Genomic DNA, 15,787 nt, shown 5'->3' on the forward strand with positions numbered 1-15,787 from the left:
TCAGAGGAAGATTTGGCACGCTGTTGCTCTGTCTGCTGGCCGTGGGCTAAGACTGTAGCAGGCATTGCTGGCCTGCCACATGGGGGGTGGGTGGTGGTACAAGGCTGGGAAGTGGCCTGCTATGATCCTAGAATGACTGATGCTAAGGACATTCTTTATCGTTGGTGTGCCTCTCCTTTCTAAAAGGACTATAGCCCCTTTTTTTCTAACACACAAAAAAGTTGTTTGAAACAAGTTGGTGTTAAACACAGTGGTTTTTGACTTAACTATGCATTAACAAATAATAATAAAGATGTATTTTATGTATTTATTTACTTATTTAACGTAAGCCCCATGCCCAGTGTGGCACTTGAACTCATGACCCTGAGATCAAGTGCATGCTTTACTGGAGTGAGCTGGCCAGACACCCCAAAGATGTATTTGAATAAACTTTTAAAATCCCATTGCGTTCAAGGCATGGATGACAGTAGAAATCAAATGTCTCAACTCCCCTTTTCAAATTACATCATTGCAATTCTTGCTTCCCTGTGAGGGTCCGCTTGCCTTCTATCTCAGAGATGCGCTATGAGTTCATGTGTAATGGCAGTCTTGAAATAAACTTTCCTATTCTTCAACTGCCTTGTGCCGAAGGAGACTGGAAAAGACTGAAGGTCTTGCCTTTTGGATTTATAGATTTTTACCAAGATTTTTTTTTCTACATTCTCAGAAAACTTATTCAGAACTGTATTTTACTTCTTTGTGTATATGTATGTAAATTCATATATTTACATTTAGAAAGTGACTCTTCAGAGAGAGGAAAGAGAAGCATTCTAACCCTGACTCCTATTCCTCTTCAAGGCCATGCCTAAAACCACTTACTCCATGAGGATTTTCCTGATTAGTCTAGCCAGATTTATTATTTTGCTTTTTTAAAGATCCATGTATCATTTCCCTTGATTGGCCTCATTTCTTTTAGTCATTCAAAAATCTTCTAATTTTTCATTAAACACTTACTGAGCTTCTGATGGGTTATCTTTCAAAAGATGTCTCATTCCTTTAAAATGTTTCACTAAGAAAAAAGTGTTTCACTTTCTGTAAATGATTATATTATTGTCTACTTTTTATATTTGCACATATTATTGTTCCAATTTTAATGGATTTTTTGAAGGTCCAGGGTTATGTTTTACTTTTCTCTGCCTTTCCTTGGAAATCTCAGTGCCTTAGGAGTCAGTGAATGAATGAAATGAGTGAATGAATAAATGAAATAGCTTCAAATTGTCTTTGTAGTGACCAAGGAGTCCTTGGGGACACATTTCAATTCTAGGTGTTTTCATTGCTGTAACAGGATTTTCATTGCTCTGGATGTCCTAAAAATGGAGTTTGGCACAGAGATGATAGAATAGAACTGAGACTCTGGTTTTAGTCTTGAATCTGTCACTTAGGTAGTTCTTTGACCTTGGAGAGGGCACTTTTCCAGGGCTCAGTTTACATATCTATAAAATGTGGGTTGCTTTTAGGGGTTTGTGTTTACATACATACTTCTATATGTATATTTATATTTTATGTGAAACCTTTGAGAAGTCTACCAACAGTAACTTTTGTTACAGTAACTATTGTTACCAGCGGTTTTCTTTGGAGAAATATTTACAATAACATGTGGTAAGGTAAAGGAAGCTTTGCTTTATTATTGAATTGTTTTATAGTGATTTTTTAAATGTTTATTTTTGAGAGAGAGAGACAAAAGTATGAGAAGTGGGGTGGGTGAGGACAGACAGAGGGAGACACAGAATCCAAAGCAGGGTCCAGGCTGTCAACACAGAGCCCTACATGGGGCTTGAACTCAGGAACTGTGACATCATGACCTGACCTGAAGTTGGACGCTTAACTGACTGAGCCACCCAGGCACCCCTTACAGTGGTCTTTAACCATTTATTTTTTCTAGAAAACATTTCCAGTATAATAGGACAATTTTCAATTTTCAGGACCAGTATGCTGTTTTTTTTTTAACTACATATTTTATATGTTTAAGTGGGAAGTAAAAAGGTGACTTTGCTTTAGCCAATGTAAATGAATCTCAAAAATTGTAACAAGATATGTGAGTCATTTGTTTGATTTTTAAACCATCACTGCTTAGAAATGACCTTAGCTTTCCAAAGTGAAGGAAATTTTCATCAAGTATATTACATGCACAGGCTTCCATTAATTCAGTAAACTGCTTTCAGAAAGCAGTGTATTCGATAGTTAATTATTCCAAATGGTGCCGGTGATCAAAAGGGACACCCATTTGTAATGCAGGGAATCTGTGTAATGGTTATCCTGAAGAATGTTTGCTCAAGTGTGAGGGTAGAGGTAATTGATGGGGTGCAAGTTGCATACATCTTCCTCAGGCCTAAAAGGAGCAGCCTGTGAAAAGCTGAGAAGGGATTGTGTGTATACAAGTAACCGAGTAAAGAGGGAGAAGTATGGGAATAAGATTTTAAATTTTAAATCCTTGGATGTCAAGTATTATGTAAGTCCATAGAAATACATGTTTTAGTATTTTTTGGGCATTTGTTTGTGTACATAGTGAGAAGACTGCAATCCTCACTGACTTCTTAAAATTTGGAATGGAATATTTGTTGCTATTGAGATTTTTCCCCATTGGAATTACAAGGGAGTTTATATCCAATGTGAATTTCTCTATTATTTGCAAAGTGTCATGTAATATAGCATATGCTTCTGAAGATGACATGTACACTCCCCTTCACCACGTAGCCAAGATAGTCTTGTAGGTAAGTGCCCTCGCGGCCTAAACATACCGTGCACGACGCTTGCGCAGGCGCACGTTGGTCGAAGGTCATTCTTCTGATGGAGGCCCAGACAGGAAGCTGGGCACAAAGACCCTCTGTTCCTAGGTTTCTAACCCTCTTCCATCTTCTTTTACCTCAGACCTTTCTCCCATAGCCCTTTTCTATCTGTGGGAGGAACAAGGGAGCACACCCTGTGTGGCTGGGTTTAAATTCTGATTTTACCTCCTTTGATCTTCTGCAAGTTTTCTCTTGGTCTAAGACCTTCTTTTGTCTTCTCTGTGTCTGTCCTTACCTTCTATTCTGCGTTTTACCTTTGCACAGTGGGATCCTGTCCTGTTTTACATAAAGGAAAATGTGAGCTCATTTCGACACATTCTCCCTGTAAGTACCCTGCTCTTGAATTGGACCACACAGCTTTCATGACTATTGTCTCAGTGTTGATATTAACAGAAAACTCATTTTACACTTTGTGTTGAGGAATGACCTCTTACTCTGAGCATTATCTTTCCCCTAGAGGAGGGAAATGCCATTGATCCTGAAATGGCAAGGCTATGGGAAAAATCTCCAGATAGAAAAAATATTAATCATCAGTTATCATCTCCAATTATTACCAGGCTGTACTTTTTCTGCAGGGTGGGATGAATCTTAGGCATTCTGCATTTCATTCCATTCAGTTCTCATGTCCTCACATTTGCAGTTTCTACTGATGGGCCAGATAGGCTCTGAAATGACCAGGATGAACAAGTTTCTAGAGTGTTAAAAGCACAAACACAGAAGTCTAGAGTCCTAATGTCCATTTGACAGACTCTTCGCTACTTTCTGCTTTAGTTTTCATACTGTAAGATGAAACTTTTATTAGGTGATATTTTACTATTCATTTTAATGGGGGAGAAGGGATTTGAAACTTTAAGAATTTCAAATAATCATTTGAAATATGGATTCTGTGTTTCCTGGGTAAACATAGAAGTAACCTAATAAGAATATTGTTATGATTTATGAAAACATTTTTAAAGATTAGGAATTTTGACATGCAATAGAGTTCCCAATTAATGTAATGGATGTTCCTAGATGTCAAAAATATTCTACTTAGTAGTTCATTTCCAGTTCTGCGTTGGCTTGATGGTATATGTCTTTTGAACATTGAATTTTACTGACTGACATTTTCATGAAGCATTTAAACCAGAGATAGTTTTTAATTAGTACGATTGGATAGTTTACAGTAAGGGATATTTCGTTTCTTGTATGGATTGTTCTCTACTATGGTGTTAATGCTTCTCTGCTCAGGTGTCAGGTGGCCCAACATAATGTGAAGTAATTGAGTTTAAAGTGAGATTTTCTAATAAGATTTAAGCTACTGCACTCCCATTAATGAAAAGTTTCTTTCCTTTCCCTTTCACAGGATGGTTCTCTTAAAGTATTTTCTTCTTTTCATAGCACATTTGGTTAGTGTGTTAAAGATAAGATGTTTTTGGGAGGCAGGCTGGGAGATACTGGAAAATGATGATTCTTTAAAAAAAAACCCTGTAACTTTTAAATACGAACATTAGGAAGGAGGTGGAAATGTTGCGTATCTTAAGTTTTTAGTAGTTTTAATGGGAGTTTGGGAGACTGTAAAATATCGGGGGATTTTTGAATCCTGTCTTGGTTCAGGCCCTCCTTTTTCCTTGGTAAGATATATGTACAGGGATCCACAATAAAGGAAGATAAAGCACCATTTTATTGTTAACATGGCTTTTGTCTGAATATACCAAAGGCCTAAGCCTGGCTCCTTCTCTAGAACTCAGTACGATAATTTATGTGCCAGCTGCTTCCAGGGGGCAAAGACCAAGGAGATGAGAAGGGTCAATTTCAGTGCTTGGAAAATGTCAGGCTGTTTTCCCCTGTGCTGACTCTTCAGTAGGGAAGGAAATAAAAGATGAGAGGCCATACTCCATGCTGAACCTTTTAAAGTGGAGGAGTAAGAAGAGGGTGGAGACAGAAACTAAGACCTTTCTTTCATGTAAAAGACTACCCTTGCTTCCTCACTTGTCATCCCTGTTGACAGAAGACTTGACCTGGGCTGCTGTAGTCTCAGAAGTCTGAGATCTGTGCTGTGACATTCAAGAAAATGGAAATGCAATTGATTAGGTTCTCGAAACACAGACTTGCTAAGAAGTAAACTTGTACAATTTGGAGAGGTAATTCTGAGTAAGATAAGACAGGAAGATTCTTCTGTAGCAACACTGTCTATGCCATCAGAAGCAGTCAGACTAGTGTCCATGTTTGAGGTGTGGTGTATGGTGAGTGAGCACATCTCTGTCCTTGAGCAGCTCTTGGGAAAGACCATGTGCATTTTCAATGATCTCAGTTTGATCTGGTTTGAGAATTTGGGGGTCACTTAGATTTATGTCCTGTCATTAAAAAAATTACCTAAAACCTACATTCATTTCTAAACATAAAGAGGTTAAACTACAATTATTAAAAAAGAAAGTGGTTTGGGCGCATAGGTGGCTCAGTTGGTTAAGTGTCAGACTTTGACTCAAGTCATGATCTAGTGGTTCATGAGTTCGAGCCCCGTATTGGACTCTGTGCTGACAGCTTAGAGCCTGCTTCAGATTCTGTGTTTCCCTCTCTGCACCTCCCCACCTTGCAGTCCCTGTCTCCAAAATAAATAAACATTAAAAAAAAAAAAAAAGATTTGAAATTCAGCCTTGTATTTTTTTCTATCTTTTCATGGTTAATTCACATAACAATTTTATCAGTTAAACCACATTTAAGTCTACAGTTCTTTGGTATTAAGTACATTCATATTTTTGCACAAGCATAACCACCATCCTTCTCCAGAACTTTTCCATCTTTCCCTGCTGACACGCTGACCCATTAAACACCAACTCCCCATTCCTTTCTCACTCAAATAAAGATCAATTCTTAAAAGCATTTTCCTAATTATAGTGTACATGAACTATGTCCTCCCTTAATCACTCCCAGCAGTGGGAAGGCATATGTGGGACATTTGGGGTTGCATTTAGGAAAGGTGGTACACTTGGCTCTGAACATGAGCCAAGAGGTTCTTATGACTATGGAGGATCTACACAATATAAAATCTAGCTTGAAGGGATTGTACATAATCGAGATAAGTATCAAAAGCCAAGATTAAAAAACAAAAACATCCTAAGTTCAGGTGGTTGTGGGATAGAAAAGAGCCCAAGTTCATTGATTCTAGAAAATAGACCAGGCAAAGAATGGAGCTGCAATTAGGCAGACCATTTAGAGACCATGATGATCTGGAATACTAGCTGGGAGCATCTTTAATCTCCCAGGACTAAAGATTCAGTAACTGAGAAATTGCCGAAATGATTTGAATTTTCAACTGAGCTATCAGAGATGGGAACATGAAATGAGAGGGACAGGAGAACTGCTTCTCAGAAAGGCGATACAAAAACCGTTGAGTTGAAGTGAATAACTAGTATTATCGCTACCTCCTCCTCTTTTACACATGTACACATACTCTCACACACTTTATTTTTTGATTAGAGATAATGTGTATAATTCCTTTCCTGGGCAACGCTAAACCCAAATGTGGAGACAAGTCTATGGGGGTAGCATCTTTAGTTTCCTGATACTAAGACAAATGTGAATCGGAAATAGACATTGACATTCTACCTTCTGATTAGTTTGTTGGAAAAATACAAGATCTTGAGGAATAAAGGCTGTCCTTGAGTCTAATTAAGATCATTGTAAAATTCTGTTTCTTAAGCCTGAGATTATTTCTCATTAGGTTGGAATAATGGTCATTTTGATGTCTGATCACATTTCTTCTCTCAAGGTGTAGATAATCACTCTGGCCATTTTGATGAAATTCTGTCTTTGTTTTCCTCACCCTCTGATACACCAAGGATGGTCTGCTCACTGTGTAGTATGGCATTGCTTCTTATCTGTTAGTTAATACAATTTATTGTTAACTTTTCTATTCCCAAGTTGCTTAGCACTGTGTGTACAAATACTAATAAGTTGACTTATTAAGTCTTTCCATTCTACAGCATGCTAGATACCCTGAATTACCTGTGTCTCCTCATTTGGATTTAATCCTTTAAATTAGGAATGTACACTGAATTCTCATTCTTTTTATAATAAGTTTTTCCCCCTTCAATACATTCTCTTATGTATGCATTAGTATGCCATGCATTTGCTTTTAGAGTCTTTCCTCTGTAATTTCTTTTAGCAGGATATATTTTTACATGCTAACATCAGCTGAGGGTATATGTGAGTAGTTGCACTGGCAAAAATAGTAGTTAATAGAAAAATTATATTTTATGAGTACATGTATTATTCCATGACTGAGAAACCACAACATTTAAGAACAACTCCCAGGAGGTGGGTACTTACATTGGGGAGACTTTGAGGATACATTAAAAAAAAAAAACCTTTGTGATATTTTTATGAAATGTGATGAACCAAGAGAGATCATGTGACACTAGGCCTCCGTGGTTTTGGGGCTGAAATTTTAACTATTTCCTGATTTCCTTCAGTTTCCCCTCTGATACCTTTGGTCCATTTAATCAAAGCTCATGTTGGTTTGTAACTAAATTATAAGATTTAACACCAAGATACTCATGACAAACAGGTCTGACCGACTGGGTTATTTTTCTCCCCAGTGCATGGCTTATTAAAACATTTTGTTGAATATGTGAATTTGAAGGATATTGATATTTTCTTTGGTTTGAGCTTCTGTTTTTCTGTTATCTCTTTCTTAGTTATGAGGAAGTGTTTACGCATAAGGACCTCAAGAACGTGAGTTTTTTAGTTTGTGGCGCTAATACTTTTGAAATGAGCAGAATCACTAAGTTCTGTGATTATAAAAAGGTCCTTAGAGGTGTAGCAGGTTTATTTTTAAATGTTTTTTAAATTTATTTTTGAGAGATAAAGACAGCACGAGCAGGGGAGGGTCAGAGAGAGAGGGAGATGCAGAATTTGAAGCAGGCTCTATGCTCTGAGCTAGCTGTCAGCACAGAGCTCAGTGTGGGGCTCGAACCCATGAACTGTGAGATCATGACCTGAGCTGAAGCCAGATGCTTAACCGACTGAGCCACCCAGGCGCCCCGGGGTAGCAGTTTTTATCTTGATCAGTGGGTTATTTCATATGGGAATAAAGAGGGAGGAAACATACTTTTCAGTCAACTCTGTTGACTTCATTTTGAAGTATGTTTCAAGTTTTTTATAGATAGTATTCCCAGGGCTTTAATGATTCTTTGGTACATGTAGCAATGATTAAAGCAATAAAATATTAAAAAAATTAGATACAGCTCTAATTGAAGATTGGTGAAATAGTGACATCCTTCTCCCTAAGACTTGAGTTATAGAGGAAAGTCCTTCAAGACTATTTCTCTTATGACATTGGTTACTAAAATAGAATGTCCTATAAAGAGAAACATGCATTTGTTTGCTATACTTTTGATGATTGCTGTAGTTGAAATAATCTATTCCTCAGTATTTTAGTTAGTACATTAGCCAGTCTTCTTCTTCTTCTTCGCCTGAAATTGCCAAGCAGATATCTCTTCGCTAGTAAAATGCTCTGATTAGTTATGGCAGTCATATATTAATATTTGAATAGAAAGATAGCCTATCTGTTTCTCTGTTTATTTTCTGTGCAGTTAGGTACATAGTCATTTATTTATGTGCCTAGAAATACTGAAATTGGGGTTGACAGATCAGCTATGACTAAAGCTATTTATACTATTATGGTTTTCAATACCAAAGCATTTACTTTGACATTTTGCCAAGGAGGTATTGCCAACTTAAAAAATAATTCATTCCAAGTTTTCACTTTTCTTCTATATATTTCGTATCTTCTGCCTTCAAGCTGCCTAAATCTTCTTTGAAATAATATTCTCCTATCACAGACACCAGTAGTGGTAACTCTCAGAAATCTATTTTCCTTTCCTAGCTATTAGATTATCCTCAAATTCTGACGCTTGGGATTTTCAGGTCCAGTCTACTCACAATATGTTGCTGGATAACTGAATCACATTCAGTTAGTTACCATTTGAAGAAGTAGTCATGGGTGAATAATTAATTTTTCCCTTTGGAACTATACATAATTCTCCAAAGTGTTAAATCCTGTTTGTTGTACTCAGGAAACCAAGCATTTCTCTTTCTTACCTCAGGTCCATTCACCTTCCCACTTTCTCTCACAGTGGACATGGACAACAAGGACAAATTCTATCAAGTGTCAATGAAAAGCTTAGGGAGTTCTCTTTCTCTTTCGTGCTGGGTTGCAGACTACTTTCCTCCTGTGGATTCCCTGCCTCGGAGGCTGCTCTTAGCCTGTGGTGTGGTGGTCAGCGCCCTTGACCAAGAGCCAGCCACCACCTAGCCCTTCGTGTGAGCGTAGGAGGTAACTCATAAACTCTGTTCTCAGGTTTCCTCATCAGTTCAGTAAGATGGTTAAACTTCATATTCAAGGACTGTTGTTCCAAAATCTGAACCTTATAAAATCTTGATAATTTATAGTAGCTCCTTAGAAACTCACCAGTTAGAAAGCAAGAATAAAAACAATTGCAATTAGTGCAAATAATCTTGACTTTATTGATACCTTCCCGGCCCCACTGTTTACTCCATAGGAAGACTGTGCTAGAGCTCAGTTGTCATTTCCTACCTACATGATCTGTGCGTGCTTTATTTCTGTAGTTGAGTTGATTTTATTGTCTTCTCTCAGGATGCATATTTATAGTGCTAGTATAATCTAATGAACAAAGATAATTTATTGTGAACATCTAACATGTACAGTTTAATAGCATTTGTGCTAAATGAATACCAGAAAAACATTGAAATGTGTAGTATTTTACAAACATACTGACATGAGAGACATTCCAGGAAGCACCACTAGAAAAAGAATAAACAATTACTCATCGCATTCATTGAATTAGAATACTCCATTATGGAAAGAGAAAACTGTGGTATTACCTTTTGTGCGGTATTACCTTAGTAGAGACTAGCTGCTTACACACCAAGAACTGCATATTCTAGAATTTTTTGCACTGGCAAAATAATGTATGATAGAATATGCGAATCTCATTCTTGAAAAAAGATCCCATTTTAATCAATCTGATTAGAACATAATGCAAAATGAACTGGAATAAACTGTAAAACCATTTACCATGGAATTATGACTTTTAATGGAAAACTTAGTATGAAAGCAAAGATCCTGAAAGGGAATTTCTTTATATAATTTTGCTGCTATTTTTGAAACTTTGAAAATAGAAAAAGAATAAAGAGAAAAGTGTAATTAAAAAAGACTTTTTCAGTTCATGGCTCTTGGCAACATAGGAAGTTTTGTCATCTTTGACTTCATTCTGACATAAAACCCTCATAAAATGCGGCATATGCTGTGTTAGTGATCAGAACCATTTTTGAACACTATTAATCTTCTGTTGGAAAAATGCCGTCTTACACAACATCTCTAGGAAATAAGATTAAACACAGACCTCTAATGGGCAGAGAAGCTAGATCACAAGTACAGATGGCACTAATAGTCTGACTTTATGTTGTAGAGTTTCATCTTACACTTGAGAAAATTTAGTGTTTTTAGTGAAAGTGTTTTTTATAATAGCTTTAGAAGAAGAGCTCTACCCGTGAATGGGAGGAGTCCAAAATGTGTTCTCCTAGTGGCTCATGAGCTGTGGTTAGACATTGTTTCTTGTCCCTTATCTCCTTGTCACTGTGGAGGCCAAGGGAAGGTTACAAGAAGGTAATTATCGTCCTATTGCCTTCTCACAGCTCCTTTTACAGGTCCATTGTCCCATTGTCCCCAGGTCTTACATGGAGGATGTAAGCCTGCTGAGGTTCCTCAGTGAGGAGCTGGGAGCTGGGGTGCAGGACCTAACTGGGAATGCTAAGCCTGAGTTTCTCTTCAGGACCCTGCACTCTGTCCTGGCTTGTGTTCTCACAGAAATGATGTCAGCACAAGTAAATGAAATAGGGTCTTGTGTATGAACTTCATTTCCATCAAACATCCCCCTTGGTTCTTATTCCTCTTGAATGCATCTTTATCATTGTTGCCAACATTTAGATCCTGCTTTGTCAGGACCTTTGTGTAAACGTTTTCACTGATATTATCTGATTTGAGGCAGTCTATTGTCTGGCTTCATTTCACTTTTTCAGTTTCACTTTTAATTTTTTTTCCATGGTTAAGATTTTATCCAATTCAGTCTACTTGGCTCATAGAGTGATTATCTGATTTCTACTGTTGTTGTTTTTAATCCTTTTGTTCTTTTTAGAAAACTTTACTGCTTCATATTCCTTTGTCTATATTCTTACTATTTCAGTTGCATCTTTGACTATATGGTAATACAGATGAGAAGAGAAAACCATAATTTCATTGCATTATGGGAATGCTGTTGCATTAAACTCAGTAAGAGTCTAATTTGTCATTTTTATGGAAAGGCAGAATTAGTTAAAATATTTCAACCTCTGATTTGGAGATTAAAGTTGTCAAGATTGCTTGGTTATCTCCCCTCCCCCACTTTTTTTTTTTTTTTTAATGTGACATCTAACATATTTTGAAACTAGTGGAGAGAATATTGGAGAGACAGTCTAGTGGTCACTCTCTTATCAGATCCGCTGCTTGAACTTCCTTGGCCCTAAGCATTCTTGTTCTCACTGTGACTGTGGTGATAGTAGTCAGATGAGAATTATGTGAGTGAGCACAACAGACAGTGTTCACTGCAGTGCCTAGTAGAAGGTCAGAACAGGCTTAAAATTAAGTTATTAGTTTCTTTGACTTTTTTTAATAGGCTAGAAAGTTTTTCAGAATGTCTAAGGAAACTGGTATTGAGAAATGAACTGATTAAATAAAAATTCTGGACTTTTTTTTTTTTTGCTGGTGAAGATAAAAATGTACATTTTCTAAAAAGTAGAAGATTGCCATTTGGTAAGGTTAAGGAAAGGAAGTCTACTAACAATATTTTTATTAGCCTGCATCTGAAAGTGTTAAACCTTTGGTCTTATTCTATTAGTTAAATACTAGGAATAAGGTGACAAATGTATCATTTTTGGTGGCAACTGGAAAATCTGTGACAGTGAGTGGACTAACTGGTAGGACTATTCCCTGCATCTGCATTCCAGATTTCTCTTTTCCACATCTGTACATACAGCTGCCTCTTGTACATGACTCTGTGGATGTACAAGAGCTTTTCAAACAGGACAAGTTTAAAACTTGAGTATTTAAAGTTGTTTGTTGTTTCTTGCTGAATTAAACACCATTATCATCCACCTGGTTGCCCTGGGTACCCCTTTCTTTTTCGTTTTGTGTGCAGGTTCACACATACAAACCTACATCTCACAGATATTTACTGAACACCTGCTATCTATGTTCCAGACCGTATTCTTGGTTCTAAGGATGTAATGATGAACAAAGTGTCTACATTTTAAAACTTTTTTGGAATGAGGGGAAAAAAGATAAATGTTAAATTTATAGTATGCCAGGAATAAGTGTTTTGGAGAAGAAAAATAGGTATAATGATGGTGATAGGGACTCCTGAGTGGGGTTGCTGTTCCATAGAAGGCAGTAAGGGAAAGCAGGCTTCTTTTGCTGCCTTGTGGTGAAAAGATTGCTGTTGGTCAAGCCAGGAAGTGGGTGATGAGTTGAAGGCAGTATGAACCGGGTGAGAAAGGATGGTAGGAAAAGTAGTAGCCCGGGAAACAGTGAGGAGTGCTTATGTTAAGGAACATGTTTGAGTTAGATCGACTGCGTTGATTGACGGGTGGCATATGATTTTGAGGGAAATAGCAGAAAACAGGATGACTTCAAGCATTTTGGGTTCAGCAATTGTTGTAAGAGCATTCCCATTTTTGGAGATGAGAAGAGCAAGTGTGGAGGGTGTGTGTGTGTGTGTGTGTGTGTGTGTGTGTGTGTGTGTGTGTGTGTTTGGTTTTGGACATGTTATGTTCAAGGTGCCTGTTAGACTTCCAAGTAGAGATGTTGAGAGTAGGGCCGTGGGTATTCAGTCTGGAATTTAGGAGACAGATGTGGGCTAGGTTCTCCTTTTGGAAATCATCCCTTCTCTCCATCACAGTTTCTGCTGCTGTAGGTGAGGGCACCATTTATTGTCCTTTGGATTTCTGTACCACCCTCTGTCTTGACCTCCTACCCTTAAACTTTTGCCACTCTTTCCATAGCGTGAGTTTTTTTTTTTTTTCTAAAATACATTTCTTTTGATGTTTGTCACATACTTAAATCTCAGTGGCTCCTCATTGTTTGGAGGATAAAATCTAGACTTCTTAACTTGGCTTAAAAGGTCTTGCATGATGTGGTCACTGCTTAGTTTCTGGTGTCATTTACTTCCACTCAATATTCTCTGCTCATAACTATTCCTTCTTCTCCCTGTGCCCTTCAAGTTCTTGTGCATTTAAATCTTCAAATACTATCCTTCCTTTATCTGATCCTTCCTCCACTCACCCCAAATTTTTCTTTCCTGCCTAAACCCTTTTCCCTTTCAAGCTTTTGATTAGATATCATGATTAGGTATCATTTACTACATGAAGACTGTCCCTGATAAACATGGGTTATGGGGTTCTTTATTTGGCTGTGGTTATTACCAAAAGTTTACAGATCCATGCATTCTAATGGACATTTGCTTTGCCTTTACCGCTGTTGGTCTTTAAATTCTGTGAGGCCAGGATGTGTCTATTTTGTCTAACAATGTATCTGTATTGCCCAGCACAATCCCTTTTAATTGGTACTTAATATTCATTTGAATGAAAGTATAAATGAAGTTGCTGATTATAAAGCATGTATGCAGATTTCAGCAAAGTTTTTATATTCCAGCAATAACTAGTTATGAACTAGAATGGAGAAAGGTAGAATTCACCACTTCCTCTACTCTCCATCGCTATACCTAGGAGTATAGTTTAGGTCTACTCAGGACACCTAACACTAACAGAGAGTATCATAAGTTGCTTACGAACATCACTGTGCTAAGCCGAAGAATCATAAACACATGTCATGTTGATGTCTGGGAATTTTGAAAAATTGTCAACATATCAGATCTCCTTGAATCTATTTATAAATGCCTTGCAAGTCAAATGCAATTCAAGTGAATTTTATCTTTGGAACTTTTGAATTACTCTAAAGTTCACATGGAAAAATAAATGAATGATCAAAGGAAAGAAAAATAAATGATAAAAGGAAAGAAAATGTAGAAAGAGCAGAAATGATTTGAACATTCAATTACAAAAGATATGTCAGGCAGCGCTTAAGAGAGAATGATTGTAACACAGGACTAGTACTTAGAAGAGTGGAACAAAATAAGAAACCCAGAAAAACAAATATGGAATGAAAGTTTAATATAAAATCAGTTGAGAAAGATGATTGATTAATAAAGTGATAGAGGTCATTAGTATTTAAAACATATAAAATTTGATCCCTGTTTCATACTATGTAATAAAACATAAAATAGGCTTTTTGGATATAAAAATAACATAATTATAGTGTGCCCTCATATATATATATATATGAAGATTCTTTTAGAAGCTATCTTCTTCAATATTAGTGATTTATTTGTATGTATCTAAAAACAGTGCTCCATTGTTCTTTGTTATCAAGATCCTAATTTTGTAAGATGATTGGCTTACAGAAGAGCTGTCCATGAGCACAGAGGAGAAGGAAGGTGATAGGATCACTCTTAAGTTTGACAAGCCTATACCTTGCTGTAAGGACAGGTCATAGATTGTCGTTTACCATGATGCGTTTTTTTCCTCTAATTTTTTACTAAGGAGAGGGAGATTAGATGCACTTATTGATTTTGAAACACTCAGATAGTAAGCTAAGTATCAAATGTTGATTGTTTTCAAAGATTTGGAAAACAAATAATAGACCGTCTACTCTTCCAGTTTCGAATGAGCTACGTTTTGAAATAAGCATGGTATATCAGACATAAAATAACTGTATTTGCGTAGCACTCTTAGAGCTAACTCTTAACTTACTCTAAGTGTAAGTCTGTTTATTTCTGTAATTGTGTCCTCTACACTGTTCACATAAGCTAAGTGTACTCGTTGTTATGCCCGGTGGTACTGGTTTCCATAATGCACATCGATTTATTTTTAATTTTTTTCTTTTGGTTAGACCTTCACGTATCTTCACTCTTTTTCTAGCAGAAGAACCGCCAGTGCCTATCTGAAGCAGTTTAGTCCTTGGGATGTCTATTATTTTTGTAACCATGTTATTTCAACGATTTACATCTTTTTTATGTTCTCTGATAATAGTTCATAACCTGTCCTTTTGCTGCTGAATGCCTTACTGACATGGATCTATCTTTGCTTTTACAGAGAGAAGAGAAGAGGAAGATTTGGAAGAGAAGAAAGCTATTAAGAAAAAAATTAAAGAGCTTAAGTTTTTAGATTCTAAAATCGCCCAGAACCTTTGTACGTATCAAACTTCAATACTGTTACATTAGCAAATCACTGGACGTGGTTCCTTTAAATTATTTCATTGTCTTTATGACTTGTTTTCCATTTTATGTTATTTTAATATTTTATTATTTGCATAATGACTTCAAAAATAATTCCTTTAAGCAAATTATGGGTTAAATTCTTCCAAATATAATGTACATTAGGAAAAAAGCTAAGGAAAGGATTTAGAATGAAAGTATATCTTTTGTAACTGACAAAAATAAGACTACCCTTTGTCTAAGCATATAAATAACATGGAAGTTAGGTGACAACATCATATTTAAAAAAATAGTAGTGAATTATTTCTTTTATACCTCTGAATCTCTATTATTTTTAATACTTGATCACACACAAAAGAGGTTGGAATATTAATGGAAATTAGGATGATGAGAAAAATGAATTCCATTATCCCATCTGAGCAGTTCAGAGCCTTTCCTCAAAAGTAATGAGTGGAAATATTTTAGATTTAATTACTGTTACAGGAGCTAAATACTTAGTGTTGAATTGTCTTTCTGACTCAATTACTATGGGATAAGAGGGCAAAGAGTTTTGCTTCTAACTCATTTCTAACTGCAACTTAAATGCATCAAAGA

The 15,787-nt window shown here is 36.6% G+C and overlaps 1 protein-coding gene across 2 annotated transcripts in view; it reads left to right on the forward strand.

The window, feature by feature from the left end:
- Positions 1-15,787, forward strand: part of DIAPH3 (diaphanous related formin 3) — a 499,951-nt gene that overhangs the window by 204,419 nt on the left and 279,745 nt on the right. For both annotated transcript variants that reach the window (XM_029936634.1, XM_029936635.1), the window contains one exon: positions 15,072-15,167. In XM_029936634.1, coding sequence (XP_029792494.1) covers positions 15,072-15,167 — 96 coding nt within the window. The remainder of the gene's footprint in view (positions 1-15,071; positions 15,168-15,787) is intronic.

Source organism: Suricata suricatta, chromosome 4, assembly GCF_006229205.1.
Source record: "Suricata suricatta isolate VVHF042 chromosome 4, meerkat_22Aug2017_6uvM2_HiC, whole genome shotgun sequence".
Taxonomy (NCBI): Eukaryota; Metazoa; Chordata; class Mammalia; order Carnivora; family Herpestidae; genus Suricata; species Suricata suricatta.